The sequence below is a fragment of the Neodiprion fabricii genome, chromosome 3 (assembly GCF_021155785.1).
Source record: "Neodiprion fabricii isolate iyNeoFabr1 chromosome 3, iyNeoFabr1.1, whole genome shotgun sequence".
Classification (NCBI taxonomy): Eukaryota; Metazoa; Arthropoda; class Insecta; order Hymenoptera; family Diprionidae; genus Neodiprion; species Neodiprion fabricii.
In genome coordinates this window covers 4,967,495-4,983,578 of record NC_060241.1, presented here as the reverse complement: position 1 = coordinate 4,983,578, position 16,084 = coordinate 4,967,495, and the positions used below count along the sequence as shown (strand labels likewise).

Sequence of the window (16,084 nt, the reverse complement as noted above, 5' to 3'; positions counted from 1 at the left end):
AATTCAGACTTGTAAAATTTATCGTTGATTGATTAAACTAGACATAAATCTATAAACCACTAAACTTCGATAAGGAGGAAAGGAATATCCAAGTGCAATTCAGGTCTCTCTTTAGGGTTGAGATAGATTTTACTCGAGGGTTGAAAATCCACGAATCTGTCATTGGCAGCGAAATAAATGAAAAAAATGACGTTTAGATTTTTAATTAACGTATAATTACACATATCATTATACAAACTCGGACGAGTGACTTCGTTGTGAAGAATATGTCAGCTGCTCTCTCTCTTATCTCGTTGACGAGAAGAAAAAAATCGAAGCAGATAAATTAAAGAGAGCAAGAGATCATTAAAATAAAAAACGCCACCATACATATAGCGCTTTACCCAGAACATGCACAACTTTTTAGGGAAGAGGTCCGTTATTTTTTCATTTTTATTTTCCCCGTTTATTTTTTCCTTTTTCCCTTTTTTCCTTTCTCTCCTTCCCTTGGCTTTGTGTGACCCCCTTTTTTTTCCACCCCCTTTTTCCATCGTATCTGCAACAGTCGCGGTGCGCCGCGCGCGGTCATCGGAGTCGGTTTTTTACGCACGCATGTCGGTGTATTATACCTGTAGATATTCCCAGGAGAATAAAAGGGATAACGATAACGATAGCGATAATAACAGTATCGTGTTCAACCCTTTTACGTTACTTTACTCGACTCTGGAAACCCCGGAAAATTTCTCTCTCCTTCGTTTATCTATTATATACATATATAATATGTTGCCGAAACTGCGGGGAAAATAAAACTGTTTTTTTTTTCTCATCGACAAGATTAAGACCTTATTTCCAATAATTTTCGGTGTTTGAATAAAATTCAACCAAGACGAATAAAAGAATATAATAATTCTTCATCTCGCGGAGTTGAATTGAGAAATTTCCAAGCGATCTGCAGCGCTAATAATATACCTATATATATATACATATATAATACATTCGCGTATTATACGGAGGTGGGGAAAATTTATCGGGAAACTTGTGATTGCGTGCCATTCGAAAATTAGATTGTCTTTCTCAAGTTATTGATGTATATACATATATATATATGTATGAGAATTGGATTCGCGGCATCGCCGCGGCGGATGAACCTGTAGAGGGGTAAAACTGGATAAGTGCCGAAGAAAAGAAAAGAGATATCCGAAACCACTGTGACATTACATATCACCTATGTAAAACGTTTTACATGGGCAGGGCATGAAAATACTTGGAGAGAAATTGTTCAAAATTCAACGGCGGTGGTTTATCTTAAAATTGATTTACCCCTCTGCGTTAAATCTATATATATATATTGGCTAATTTTTTCAAATTTTTATCTCGAATACAAAAAGTGGGTGCGCAATTCGTTTAGATTGCCTGGTACGGTGATGAGGATTTTATTTATCAGATAGTAGAACTAATGACCATAAGAACCTCGCAGTTACAGATTTACTCTAGTATTATTACTCTTGGAATAAAATATATGCTGAGAATGTGTACGAAATGCGTGAATTTTAAGGGAGGGAGATTCATCTTCTTACAGGCAGGGGTTAGAATTGAGATGAAAATAGAATGAATTAGAAAATTGGTTTTGAATTAATTGAAGTTGATTTAGGAGGTGGCCCGGTGAAAATTCCTCACATTATATACGCTCTAATTATTCCCATTCGCATATCGTAATATGGGAACAAATCGTCTCGGAGAAGTTGACGTTTTTTTTTTTTTTTTTATTTATACAAATATTCCGATAAGATAGTGCTGTGAAAATAAATATTGAAAGACTGTGGGAGAACTGCATTATATTCTATGGAAACTATTTTATTTATTATTTTTTTTTTTTTTTCAACTATAACTAATTTAGACAGTAATTTCGAATTTACCTATATTTTTAATGTAACAACGACAAGAGCGTTTTTGAAAAAAATTCAAACCGATCGATCAAGCTGTTTTGATTTTGATAACCTGATCATGTATTACAAAGTTATATTACAAATTACAAATACACCCATCCATGCACTGATTTGTCTGATAATTGTAAATCTTTAATTATTTTTTTTCACTCAACTCAACCCACGCGCGATAAATCCTCGAGTCTTGTCAGGTGCGATAAAGAAGAAGAAGAAGAGGAGGAGGATGCGCGATTCCTTAATAAGGATGCCGGCCTATCCAGAAGATCCTTATCCAAGGATCCGCGATAAGAAACACCGAGTGTAATAAAATGGACGACGTATAATATCGAGGGCCCGTGGTTGGTACGTAGGAACCCTCGAGAATAAACCGTCGAGCTATAAATTTTTTGAGAGAGAGAGAGAGAGAGAGAGAGAGAGAAAGAGTTTTTAGAGAAAACAAAAATAATAAGGGTAACGTTTTTTGATAATCTTTGAGTGCTATTCGGGAGAGATATAATCAAAATTTAAGCCTAATTTCAGCGTTAAAAACCTACTTCGATCGAGTGTAAATATTAAAACGGAATTCAAATGGGTACGTAATTTCCTTTGCAAAGATCCTTTTGAACTGTCTAATGGACCCGATGCCGGTAGCTTAAAAGGCTTGTTACAAGCTCTCGGCTTTCCACCGAAAAATTCAAACCGTCGCGACGTTTTTCACTTCAAGATAAAAGCGACGAGAAAAACGGCGGTGATAATTTTTCAGTGCCGTACGATGATATTACGTAATGCGCCTCGCGAAATATTATACCACTTATGATATAATATGATATATTGTCAAGTTTTTCACGCGGTTTTCAGTCGAAAGTCCGACCGGCAGTTATACAATTTTGCCACACTCGAGATAAGTGATGAAACAAAAAATGCAATAGCGCTGCTAAATATTTTTTGATTGCTGTTAAACTGAAGACAACAAAAAAAAAATAAATAAATAAAAGAAATTTATCGAGTTTAGCGGTGTTATTGAATTTACGTCTCAGTTTTGATTGAATCTATTTCTGGATATTATTTGATATAAATTCAATTAACGATTCGCTCCGACTCAGTTTTTAAGATATTCATGGCTAAAAATCTTACGCAGTTTAATTTTTATTTACAATAAATGTTTGAAAAGATAGGTAATTTAATAAATAAATCAACAACGTTAGTTTAACGTTTCCCGCTGTTGCTATTTAATGAATGTAAACTGAACCGAAAAACTTTTACTCTTTAATCGTCATGTTTGATAAATAACAAACGTACGTTTATAGTAATTTTAACCAAATAAAATACCTGCAACTTATATCACGGCTTATATAGTTCGTCGAGATTTTCAGTTCAACGTTTTTATCTCTCCTTCTCTTCCGCTCTCTCTCTCTCTCTCTCTCTTTTCTCCAAATCACCCGTATAATTATATCGATATTACTAGTAATAATATGAAAAGTCGAACGAGCCGCTAATTGGGAAACGGTATAATCGCCCCACTTCACGAAGTAAATTGGATAAAAGTTGTCCCCGTCCGCAAGTGACTTGAGATAAAATCCCGAGAAAAATATCACTAATAAAAAGCAATAATAATAATAATAATAACAACAACGATAATAACAAAAAGAGAAAGAAAGCAAAACGACCTAAAAGCAAATCGAACTAGCGAACAAAAAAAAAAATATCCGAAGCAGGATAATTAACCCGACGCTTATAATTGTGTACGGAGTAAATTTCAATAAAAAAAAAAAAAAAAATCGAACTCTTCACAGTGTAACTTGTACAAAATATATAAAATATTATTGAACATTTTTACTCTAGCCTTAAATTTTCAACACAATGATTAATGTACTGGCTACTAACTAACCGTAACCTCAGCGGTGGAGAAAACGCGTTCAACGGTTAGAATCGGAAACCTCGTAGAGTTTCCTGTGGGTTTGAACCGAGGGGGGTGAAAGGTGGAGGCACCTCAAGTCCGGAGGAACGGTTGAACGGCTAACTTGTTATTAAGTTGAGACATTAGGCAATTAAGTGAGGGCACGTAGACGGCCTCGGTCAGAGCGGCCGCACGTCCCTCCTACTTCGGTAGAATCGCGACTTCCGATCCCTCATTTTCTGGAAATAGCTGGAGGAAGAGCTGGAGGAAAAGAGGAAGGAGGTAGGAAAATAGGGAAGAGGAACAGAGGGTACGAAACCCGCGCCCCGCGTTCCTAAATACAGAGATTAAGAACACCGGCGCTTGGTGAATACGAAATTCGATGGAGGGATGGAGGGGGTTGAGGGGAGGGGGGGATGCTGCAGCGGGAGACGTCGTCAGTCCATATCGGTTTAATTTATCCTCCGCGAATAGCGGCGTCCCTTTTCGTGAGGTAGGTAGTGTAATAAGTGGGTGGGGGGGGGGGGCAAAAGAAAACGAGAAATAAGGGAGGAGGGGGAAGAAAAGGAACGACCTTTTTTTTTTCTCATGACACGTTGTACAGGTTGATTGAGCTTTCGATGTCAAGTGAAAAAAAAGGGAGAAAAAATAAATAAATAAAGAAAGAAGTTTAAATCGTCCGTCAGTAGGTGTGACGGAAAAATGACGGAAAATTTTTTTTTTTTTTTTTGCATTAAAAGAAATTCCACCGTAATAAAACTGTCCTGAAACAACGAACAATTTGTGTTTCTTAAGTTAAATTATACGCGAATTTAGAATTGTTTACTTTATCGAGCATTGCTTTCATCGAATTCAGATTTCGTAACTTCAGTCAGTGCTCGTGAGGCTTTCCGTCATTATTTTTCGGCTGTGTCTGCCTGCAGGGTGGAGTGAATAATAATGAGAGGAAATTCCGCCCTCCATTTCGGAAAAGTTTGCGCGAGTTGAACGAATATCGTGCATGATAAAACGCTTTTCGCGGGTTGATAATAAAGGCAAGAGCGATTTTCTGGCAGATTTTACTGCCTCCGGGGTTGTCGGAAGATGGTTAGGCTTGCGAAACAGGATGAATAATTGTGAACAGATGTTGGGCCAGCTGATTACGGGGTTTGACAAGAAATCGGGATATTGTATAAAACGCCTATCTTGATTCTGAATTTTCTCTAACGAGGTGTAATTTCATCACGTACATGAAACATCGTTTCACCGCGGAGCAGAAGAGCGTACCTAACTGCGTTTATGCTCCCCTGTTTTTATCTTTTCCAACCCTCCTCTCCTCTCCTCTCCCATTATCTTCCATCCAGTTTTCCGAATAATTCCATTATCCTTGATAATTACATCGCTAAACTACCTGATACATGCACCCACCATATACTTGCTTTTTCCCCCTCCCTTCACCGCACCGCAAGGGTATAATTACCAAAGCGCAATTTATTCACCGTCGGTGCATAACCGTAGGTCGAAAAATCACCCTCCTTCATACCACGCCTTCTACCCCGATCTAATTGGATTACCTCGACTCGTAATGAATCAATTAATTATCATTACGTAGAGGCACGTACAATATTTAAACAGGATTCCAAACCGTATTCCATTAAACTGAACCGTAATCACAATTATCGATCGTAATCGTAATCTTTCCATTATGCGACTGGGAAAAAAGCGGAAGCAAAAACTTTGGAAACTGGAATCCAGTTTCCGGTAAAAAAAAGTCTTTGTTTTCGTCTAATTTTGCGTAAGTGTCGTTGGTATAAACTATTGGGGCGATGTTTGGTAAACTCTGCAAATTTTCGTCCGGTTGACCATTCGATAAAAAATTATTTAGAGGAATGTCTCGACGGCGTGCGAAACTCGACTGTATTTCGATCGTCCTCGATCGTTTCAGTCGAAGCGGAAGAAGATCCTTTCACATTGAGTGGATGCAGGCAAAGTGGTGTGCAGTTCTCACTGCGTTGAATTCCCATCCGACTCTCCGTGGCGTGGCACAACATTGTAGGGCTGATAAATCGCTAGGTTTATGCTTTTACGTCAGCGAAGAAGAGGCTCTTCTCACGTTTTACCGATCCAGCTTCGAAACGACGTCTGTGCATAGTTTCACACCGATCAGAGTATCGCAATCCCCGACTGGAAGGAAATACGGAGACCATTATCGGCGAGAGTTTGCCCATAGGTGCAAATTCCGAATGTTCCGAATTAGGGAATGGTCGGAATTCCGAATGGCACGGAGTCGAGACGATTGACCTCGGAAACTTGGGATAATTGGCACCATTCGGTGTTGAACCCTTCGGACCAATGAGGCTTCTGGAATAACGGCGAGCCCGGATTCTGATTATTCGGAATTTCGACTCTCACCCGAGAGTTCGCCCCTGGATTTATGAAGTGATAATCCCGACTCGCCTCCACGCCGGAGGCCGAGGCTTACATCGGTACAAACCTGTCCCTTACATGCTGCGTTGAAAGGGTCTTGCGCCCCGGGGCTTTTTAATAAGAGACCATAATCGAACCGCCCCACCCTTGGAGCTACGTGCCACACTCGCACCGAGCTCGATCTCCACTTTCCGTCATCCAGACTTCAGCCTCTTTCTCTCAAACTGTTATTGTGGCCCCACGCCAGCCTCACGTCTACCCATTATCTCTCAGGGTTTCAATAAGATCGTATACCCCTTACCTCGCTGCGCCCCGAGCCATACACGCATAACGATTTCACACAGCGCGCAGACCCCGAGTGATTTAAGAAGGGGTTCGAGAAAGCGGTACAACAAATACTTGCGACTTGCTATGATTCGTGGAACCACGAAAAGATCATGTGACTTCACTCCACTGGACGGTGAAAATGGCATCAGCTTCTTCCTGCTTGAACCCACCTTCAATGTTACTCTGAACAACTGTCTAAATGCTGTAGATCCCAGGACGTGATGCCATCCGGTTAACCGGTTTCCGCTCCTTGGTCTGATGAATTAATTTTATGTCCAGCGGGCAGAGCTTGATCCGTTTTCTCAGTCGATTCTCGATATCGGGTAGAAGTGTGTAAGTCAGTCTGTCATTCCCCTTCTATCCTTTTAACGAGTTGAATTGGATCGAAGGATTCTTGCCAAGGATTTCATGAACCTGCGACTCTAGTCTGGTTCGTCTCCCGACTCATGCCTGGTATAAAGTCTTTCAATTAAAGGGTTAGACAGGCTTTCCGCGTAGCCTCAAGCATTACTAGCTCGCACATACTTTGGAATAATATAATAGATATCTTGGTGAACGTACAGGGGAGAGACAGAGCGAAGGCTTTCAAGGAGAAATTTAATTGGTACACCACGAGGAACTAAGTTGGAGTCGTCAAGTTATTTGCATAGCGACCGCGATGGTAATCCTGCATAGTCTCAAGAAGAGAATCCCTTATACTAGGCTCCTCATTTCATTCGTCCCTCTCCTATTCCGGGACTCTGGTACGGTTCTTCTTCCCACAGTTGAAATTCGAATACGAAAACTTTTCCTCGGGGTTGATAATGCGTCGACGAAACTGGTAATGGAGACAACGGCGAACTTTTCCCGATATTGACTTCTCCGTTTCAAATTACACCCCCATGACTTATTAAAACTGAAGGCTGCCGCTCACAGGTTGAAAAATATACCAGACAGCCGTCACTGACGAATTCAATTACGTCTCTGTCACCGCGCGTTTCTAGCTACTGCTTTTTCCCGTCATTCATTGTCTGCCATCGGCACAGCGGAGCTATTCGTACCGAATGGATTTAATTAGAATCGAATGAGTGGGATGACATCGGGAGTTGGAAAAAGTTTACGCTCTTGCTGAGTACCAGTGAAAATGAAGAGGGCGAAGAATAAAGATCGAGCTTCCACAATGAGCTCACGCGATATTTCCTCATCGGAAAGTTAAAGAGTCCGCTTATAAGCGTCAATCGAGACGAGGCGTATCCCTGAAACCTGAACGCCTCCCCTTTACAGCTCGGGAACAGCGGCACCCATTTGTTGATATAATCGAAGTCGTCGAGTGGATAGGAGCCCTTCCGGCATTGTGTTGCTTAACCCTGCAGGGCTGAGGTGGATGGAGGACGGCATTGACTGTTCAGGATCACTCATTCGGTCGAAGTGTAATTAGCCGGTCTGGGTATGTAGACGGGTCGTGATATCCCGGGGGTTGAACATTCCGTGGCCCCTTTACTTCGATGGGTCAAGGGGCTGGATCTCCCGAATCGAGATAGTATCAGCGCCAATTTACCAAAGCACTGGCGCGTCGCTTTGAGCACGTAGTTTGAGGCACCGAAAATTGAAGCGCACCAAGAGAATCGCGGCCTGCTGCCGCTGTTTGCTTGGGACGATACACTTGTTTGCGGCGTGATTACAACTTGGCCGCCATTTTCACTCCTAGGTCATTCTGCATTTCAGGTGACGATAGCGCCAGCGTCCAGGGTGTCGTCACAGAGGATGGCCTCTTCGACGGTACCGTCTCGGCTGGACTCGAGGAGTACTACATCGAGCCCTCCAGCCGGTACTCCAGCCCCGATGACGACTCCAGTCCGCCTTATCACACCATCGCCTATCGGGCTTCCGACGTCACATCCCCAGCTCAGCCCCTTCGCTGTGCCAGCCAGCACCTCCAGCATGGCACCCTACGCGACAGCATTGATCGGTTAGTGTCAACCAGCCCGGAACATAACTCGCTATACACGCTGTTTCAATCGCTCCGATTTCGAAGCTGAGCTTTCCGGGATGAACGAATTCGATTCCATCATTCGGCGAATGTTTCCTTTGCTGATGAGGATATTCCTGGTTGTGTACCGACTCCTAAATTTCTGGAGTCATGAGTCAATCATAGATATTTCGAAGATCAAACTCGGATGTAACAGTCACCGAGTCTATCCGTTCGCGGGTTTTTTAATTGGGCTTTTTCAGAGCGTCGGGAAAAGCGAATGGTTCGTTGGAGGAGCCGCTGTACGAGCATCTGGTGGACAAGGAGGTTCAGAACCACGGTGGATTTTATTCCAACGAGGAAACATCGAGGCAGTCAACTACGTCGGAGAGAAGTTACGATCTTGAATATCTGGACAGGTATGTGAGGAATATACTTTCGTAAGCCAGCGATCATCTTTGCGATGCTTTTCACGGATGCATGCAAAATGCACCGGCTGCACGCCTCGCGTGCATTCGTCTTTCAATTATTGGAAACGTTCGAGTTTTCCGATAATGCAAGTCCAGACTGTATTCTGTACGTGCTTCTTTTCACCCGTCGTGCGTAGAGTCTACAGGGAACGATACGCCAGGCATCTGCACAAGAGAGCAACCGTCGATCCCAGAAAGACGACATGCATGCTCTACCTACAAGCTGATCACCAATTCTTCTTGAGGTACGGAACCGAGGAGGCTTGCATCGAGGTCATGACCAGACACGTCCAGAAAGTCAATTCCATTTACAAGCACACCGGTGAGTTGAAACCTTATATTTAGTTGAATTGCAAATTAGTCAATTCGTCGTCAAGTCATTTCGGGATTTATATAATCGGGCTGCGAAGTCAATACGTGTTAATGCATTTGAAATGGGAGTGCTTGTTTTCGACATTTGTTTTTTTTTTTTTTTTTGTAATTCTCTCTCTGCGCTTTCGTACCGTGAAATTCAAGCACACCTCTTCAGGCAGCCGCGTCTCTATTTAAAGCACTTTGGGGTGAAAAGTTTCAGTAATAGAAAGGAGAAGAGGGAGGAAGAAGAAGAAGAAGAGGAAGAAGAGGTCGAGTTAGAATTGAATTTCAACTCTACGGGATCCGTCAGTGACTTCAATTTCAGAAAATCAACTTCTCCCATTACTGCGATTGCAAATCTATTTTCCAGTTCTGTCTCAATGCGCGACGTTTCGTTTAATGCAAGTTAAGGAAATTGATAAAATCAGCGTATAAAAATTAAAACACCTTCTTTTTTTTTCTTCACTGATTATTTCTCTCTGTACTAAAATGTCACGGTTCACAAACCTATGTTTTTGAAAATCAAAAAGATCCGCCCCTCCGTAATTTGTCCCTGATCGATTTCCAACTATTTATTAACTTACTTTTAAAAAGCGGGACAGCCTGCAAGAAAATGAGAAGATTCCGTGGTGATTGTAAGGAGTTGAGAGGAAGAGAGTTGGGTAAAGCGAAAATGATACTTTGAGGGAGTTTAAAATTTGCAAGTAATCATCTCGGTATTATCGGGTTTTAAATGACGGGGCTTCGCTGCTCTGCTTAACCTCCACCGGTATTTTTCCCGACAAAACTTTCCAACTTATGGGGCGAAGCTTCGACGTACACGTATAAAGTAGGTATAGATCAAGCGGACCTGGGGCGCGAGATAAACTGTTTAGTCCAGAAAGAGGCTGGCGAACACGGCGAGGCGTCGGCCTCGCCTTCATGTTGATCACAAACATGTTTTCTCCCCTCTGCATGGCTACGAAAACTTTCCTAACTCTCGATTAATTGTTTGCGCGAAAAATTCCCCCCTGAGTCATTTCTAAAGATTATTCGTGACAGGGTTAATTAATCTACAAAGGTGGAACGGAACTGGGTACCAAATATGAAATATGTACTAATTAGGGTGGTCCTTTGAAAGGTCAGTTTCTGAATTTCGACCGGCGAGTGCCCCAAATCAAATAATTTAAAAATACTTCCCTAATTTTTTCAGATTTTCATCTCAACTATAACCGGTGTTCCAAAGAGGGTTGATTTCATTCAACCCTTTCAGGGGCACATCAAGTCTACTCAACGGATTTAGATGAAATTTGTTACAAGGGGGTTTCTTGGGTCGCTGAATATGAATCTAAACTCAAAATTTGTAAACTCAAAATGGCGGATTCAATACGGTGGAACAAAATCCAAAAAGTCATTTGATTTCGATAAAACTCTGCAGTCGGGGATTTGCGAGGTCGCTGATTACGAATCTGAACTCGAAATTACAAAATTCAAAATGATGGATCAAACATGGCAATATCAAGTAACATTTGGGGTTTCGGTCGACCGTATCAAATCCTCCATTTTGAATTTAAAAATTTTGAATTCAAACCCGTAATCAGCGACGCAAAAAACTTCCCAACATCAAGTTTCATCGAAATCCATTCGGTAGATGTGATATGCCTCTGAAAGTGTTGAATTGGGAAATGCACCCTTTTCGAGTTAGAGTAGAGTTACAGAAATGTGAAAAAATTGGAGAATTTATCTTTGAATCATGTCGAGCCGATTGTTTGAGTGAGCCTGTCGAAATTCAAAACTGACCTTTTCAAGGACCACCCTAAATCATACTTCAAAAACTGATAACACACAGGAAAAATTGAACACCGTAGCGAAACAATTGCGCTTCTTCTTTAACGAAAAGAAAGGGAGATGCAGCCGAGTCTGAAATTGTAACTGTCACATTGCGAGGAAAGCCGAACAATTACGGCTGACGGAATTGCGGAAGATTACTACTGCAGTATGCCTCCGATGACGGGATGGATATTGTATTTCGGTGTGAACGGGTAGCAGCCGGTTGTCTCGATGTTATTGCGTCTAGCGAGCAGTGTTGGAGGGTGTCAGGCGGAAGAGGGTAGCAAATTTAAGAGGAAACGGGGTAGCTGTAATGAATGGAAAAGCAATTCGTCGTAGCGATGTCGCTTGGAAATTCTACTTTGGGAAGTATCGAATTCCCAAGGGTACACAGCACGTCCATTGTTCGTCTTATCGGTAGTCACATTTTGACGATAACTGTAGTTCCACCAAAACGCAGGCTCGATTTTCGTAGGAATTTATATCTAGCTCGTGTGTAGTAAAAGTATCTAGCCGGATTTTCGAGCTCAGACAATTTGGACGAGTGCAAAACGATGTGAAAGTGTAAAACGAAGTAGAATCGGGGTGAGGACAGAGGGTTGGCTGGCTGAATAGGTTGAGAGGGTCACGACGAGGGAGAATTGCAAATATCATTAGCCATTCCCGGTCCTCTACCGCCTCTTTAAGCTCCGTTCCACACGTCGTTTACCGATACCGCCTTATATTGTATCCTGTTTCCTCATTCATTTTGCGCGCAGAGCAGAGATTTTTACCCCAGATTTGGACGTTCGTTTTTCTTTTAATAATCATCATCGCGTGATTTCAGACTTCAACCAGGACGGAAGACCGGACAACATAAGTTTCATGATAAAAAGGGTGAAGGTTCACAGCGGCGAGGCACTCAAGGATCCCAACTACCGATTCCCGGGAAATTACGGCGTCGAAAAGTTCCTCGAGCTCTTTTCCGGTGAGTAATTTTACTTCAACAACCGCTATCTGCCGTAGTTATATGTATATACATCACACCTTTTAACCAAACTTCAACCTCGTTCGCATCGCCAAGTTTTCCTCTAACTATACCAGAAGTTTCCCATACCTTCGACACCGCAACCGAAACGGATTAACTCACTTTGGTATATCGATGAAATCCGGCCATTTACGATCGGCTTATTGTTAGCGATACTCGAACAGAAGTCACTTCAAGGAATGCGGTTCGATGTTATACGGAAATCATTTCTACAGAGAAAATACTCCGCATAATATGTTCTAGAGACTAGTTTCTACGGTAATATTTTTTACAGGATATATTCATGAAGAAAAGAATTCGAGATTCACGTCATAAGTAAGCCTACGTGAATTATTCTACAGGAGAATATTGTTTTACAGAATATTCTTCTACAGATTGTGTTTCAAATCATAAATTTAACCGTCAGTTTCGTACATTATGTTTTAATTTAATTTTATTCAATTGAAATTATTTGCAAGAAAAAGTTTTTAGAGAAATTACTAGTCACCAAAATGTTCGAATTTAATTTCTCTGAAGACAATACCGTGTAGTCATGCAAACTTTTTCTAAATCACGCGTGAAATACAATTTTTTAGTTACTACAAGTCTTTTGAGATCATTCGGCATCTCTAAGTATCTTAAAGTGTTTCGAAGCCATTTGAATTAGCTTTCGTAAACGATTGAGATCATTTGAATTAATTCGAAAGATTCCAAAATTTCGCGAGATCATTTTCAAGCTTGTCTCTGATCTTTAAAAAATTCTTTTCAAGTCTCAACGCAATATATGACGATAAATCACGCAAATGTTCATGAACTAGTCAAAGGCCTTCTTTTCAGGTGTTTTCAAGTCTCACGAACCGTTTCTAATCAACAAAGTTCTTCTGCAGCACATGATCATGGGGTCCGTCGAAATTAAATGACATCGTGGGGTAAAAATTCGCGAAGCTGTATCGAATACGATCGTTTTATTTTTACGTATCGTGGAGAACGCGACTGGTCTCTGAGGCCTGGGCGAGGGATATATAAAAATATATTACCGAGTAAAAAGAGAGAGAGAGAGAGAGAGAGAGAGATAGAGAAAGAGAAAGATTGGGAGAGTGAGTTTTCCAGGGAGGTTAGCCAGGCCAACGGACAGGGACAGCGAAGGAAGTCCCTGTCTGGGGTTTGTATTGCAAACGTGCCGGGAATACCACGAGGGGTTTGAAACGGTCGCGGAGGATGAAACCGGCCGAGTCTGCAGGCATTTCTCATTTATTGACGGCCGACCCGGAGAATCAGAACCAACCCTCAGCTCTAAACGCAGCCAAAAATTTGCCAGGGCAATACAAGGGAAAAGGAGAGCTTTCTTTGCGACAAAAGCAGCTGCGCGTCTGCCAAATTTACGAATTTTCAGCTAACAACGAATCACTCAAGCATACGGCATACGTGTTTGAATTCACGGTGTCTGGATGTTTTTTTAGGATTCTTGATGATATATTCGAATTACGGATCAATTCTTTCTTTACTCGCTGGAAGAGAGAGTCGTCCTAAACATCATCGATCGCCAATTCACTTCTGGAATCTGTGAATTCGACGGCAGTTTTTCGCTTCAAAGGGAAAAAAGTGACAACTAATTATTGGAAAATTGAAGAGGAGCCTTTAAAGCGCTAGATCGGAAACGTCTCGTTAGTTAATTACTCATCAGTATGTTTAGTAGAGAGGAAAATGTTACAGAATTTATTACACGTGCCTGTGGGGTACATTAAACGAGAAAAACTTATACTGGCTACAGAACAGATCATTTATCCCAGCAACACATGATTTCTTCGGGAAATTTTCCCTCCCCCTTGACTCTTCGTCGACCTTCAATTCCTTTCGGCGATCCTCCGTAGGGAAAATCATAAGGACTTCAAACGCGCGGCAAAGTCCCTCGCTTTACGTAATACTATACCTTTGAACTTGGGATTATGTTACTTTCCCAGGGGTAATAATTCAAAGTAAAAGGGAAAAACGAAAAGAACTAGAGATACGTTAAGAAAGGTAGAAAGGAGAAAGAAGAATAAAAACAGAATAACGAAATCTTTCTTCGCGCACATTTTTTTATCACACTTCTGTGAGTCCATTTGGTTGGTATGTTTTTCCTTTTCAGAAGAGTAATAATAATAATAACGCCAGTTTCGAGAAGAATGACAAGGAATAGTAAAACACCGTGTGCTAAAAAATTGACGCTCGTTCCAACGTCACTAAATATCGTGATCATTCGTTGAAAATTCTGCGAAACGATTTTCATTCGCGTAAGGACAGTTCAAGTGCCTTGAAGTCGCAAAAAGTCACGTGGAGTCAGTCACCTGAGGTTGCTTAGGACAAAGCTCGATCAATTTGAAGTTACTCCACCGCACTTAAAGTCAGTTGAAGTTAACTCGAATCAATGAACTCGTGATCACTTGAAGTAACTGTAACTTCACGTGAATTAACTCAAAGTCACTTGAGATAAATTCGAGTCTCTTGAGAAAACTTGAATCAATGTGAAATTACTGACTCAATTTGTCACTGATTTGAGGTAACTTGAACGAAGAAACTAACTAGAGGTAACCCAGTTCAACCAAAAATGACTCAAAAAGTGACTTTGAAGTCAGCTACACTGTACAGAACCAACTCTAAGCTCCTATGATACTTTCAAATCAGTTTAACGTAAGTCATTCATTCAATGATCAAAGTAATCAACGAATGAAGTAGCTTGAGGTGACCCGGATCAACCAAGAATGATGCACAAAGTGACTTTGGAGTCAGCTACACTGTATAGAACCAACTCCAATTTCCTATGACACTCACTTCCAAATCGGTTCAACATAACAAGATGGTGCTAGCGGGATCCTGGCACGATTTCATGAGGCTTGGAAAAATTGATAGATGCCGATCTCTCGATCACGGCGTAAGAGTCGTTTAAAATCTGAACTAACGAATACAGCGGGGATTGGATAAACGACTCGCCGACTCCATGGTTACCGGAGGCCACGAGATATGGAGCGGCGGTTATTCGGTTGACGGGCGGAAATGACGAAGTCTCGGCAGACCGGGTGCCCCACGTCGTTCCCCGAGAGCGTACTCCCGGCTCTCTTATTCCCTTATTCCCTTTGTCCTTTACATCCCCGCCACCCGGCTTCCACGAGTTCTGCACCCTCGGATAGTCACAGTTCGAGCAAATGATCGTCTCTCGCAGCCGGCGACCGCGCGTCTGCATCCTCGTTCCGCGTTTCGACGCTGGTGTACGACCACCACCACCACCATCACCACCAACGTCGTAGCCGAGACGCCAACCCCCATCCCCAACCTCCTTCCTTCCTCTCGTCATTTCCGTTTCCCCGGGTAAAATTACATTATACACGAGGTACGGGTAAAGAGGGATAATTTAATGCTCTACGAGATGAAATTTAGAATTAGATTTGACTGTCTATGCTGCGGGGGTGTTTCTTTAATATCATAATCCTCGAAATCCTTGTTTTTCCTTACTTGTTCCGTTCACTCGACTCGTTATATCTGCACGGATTTGATTATTACTTTGCTTCAACTTTACCGGTCGTTACCTCGTTTGATCTTCCAATACCAATTACGTTAACCCGCGCAAATTTAGTCGATCATGTAGCGACGTGTGACTTCCACTGATAAAATTACCAACTCGAAGCATCTGCCCGGCTGAACAGAATTGAAATCGGGGTATACGAACAAATTCACAGCTGCGTGACGAGATGAAAATTCAGAGACACAAGCAGACAAGTTCGATGACGCGCAAACCACGAAGATTGATGAAATATTTGAAGTCTCCTTAACCAAACCACACGTGCGGTACCGTCGTTTATCTATAGTGGGGAAAGCCGGGAAGCTGAATAGTTTTTCTTATCGTCAGACACGACGTGGTGATAGAAGTGGCGCGTTTTCTTGTTTGCAGCAAGTACCCTGCACCTCCGGATTTCACCCTCTACCTTC

The 16,084-nt window shown here is 41.9% G+C and overlaps 1 protein-coding gene across 3 annotated transcripts in view; it reads left to right on the top strand.

Moving 5' to 3' along the window:
* LOC124177744 (disintegrin and metalloproteinase domain-containing protein 10-like) overlaps positions 1-16,084 on the top strand; it is an 86,428-nt gene that overhangs the window by 51,514 nt on the left and 18,830 nt on the right. For all 3 annotated transcript variants that reach the window (XM_046560505.1, XM_046560504.1, XM_046560506.1), the window contains exons 4-7: positions 8,239-8,482; positions 8,746-8,901; positions 9,090-9,274; positions 11,942-12,082. In XM_046560505.1, coding sequence (XP_046416461.1) covers positions 8,239-8,482; positions 8,746-8,901; positions 9,090-9,274; positions 11,942-12,082 — 726 coding nt within the window. The remainder of the gene's footprint in view (positions 1-8,238; positions 8,483-8,745; positions 8,902-9,089; positions 9,275-11,941; positions 12,083-16,084) is intronic.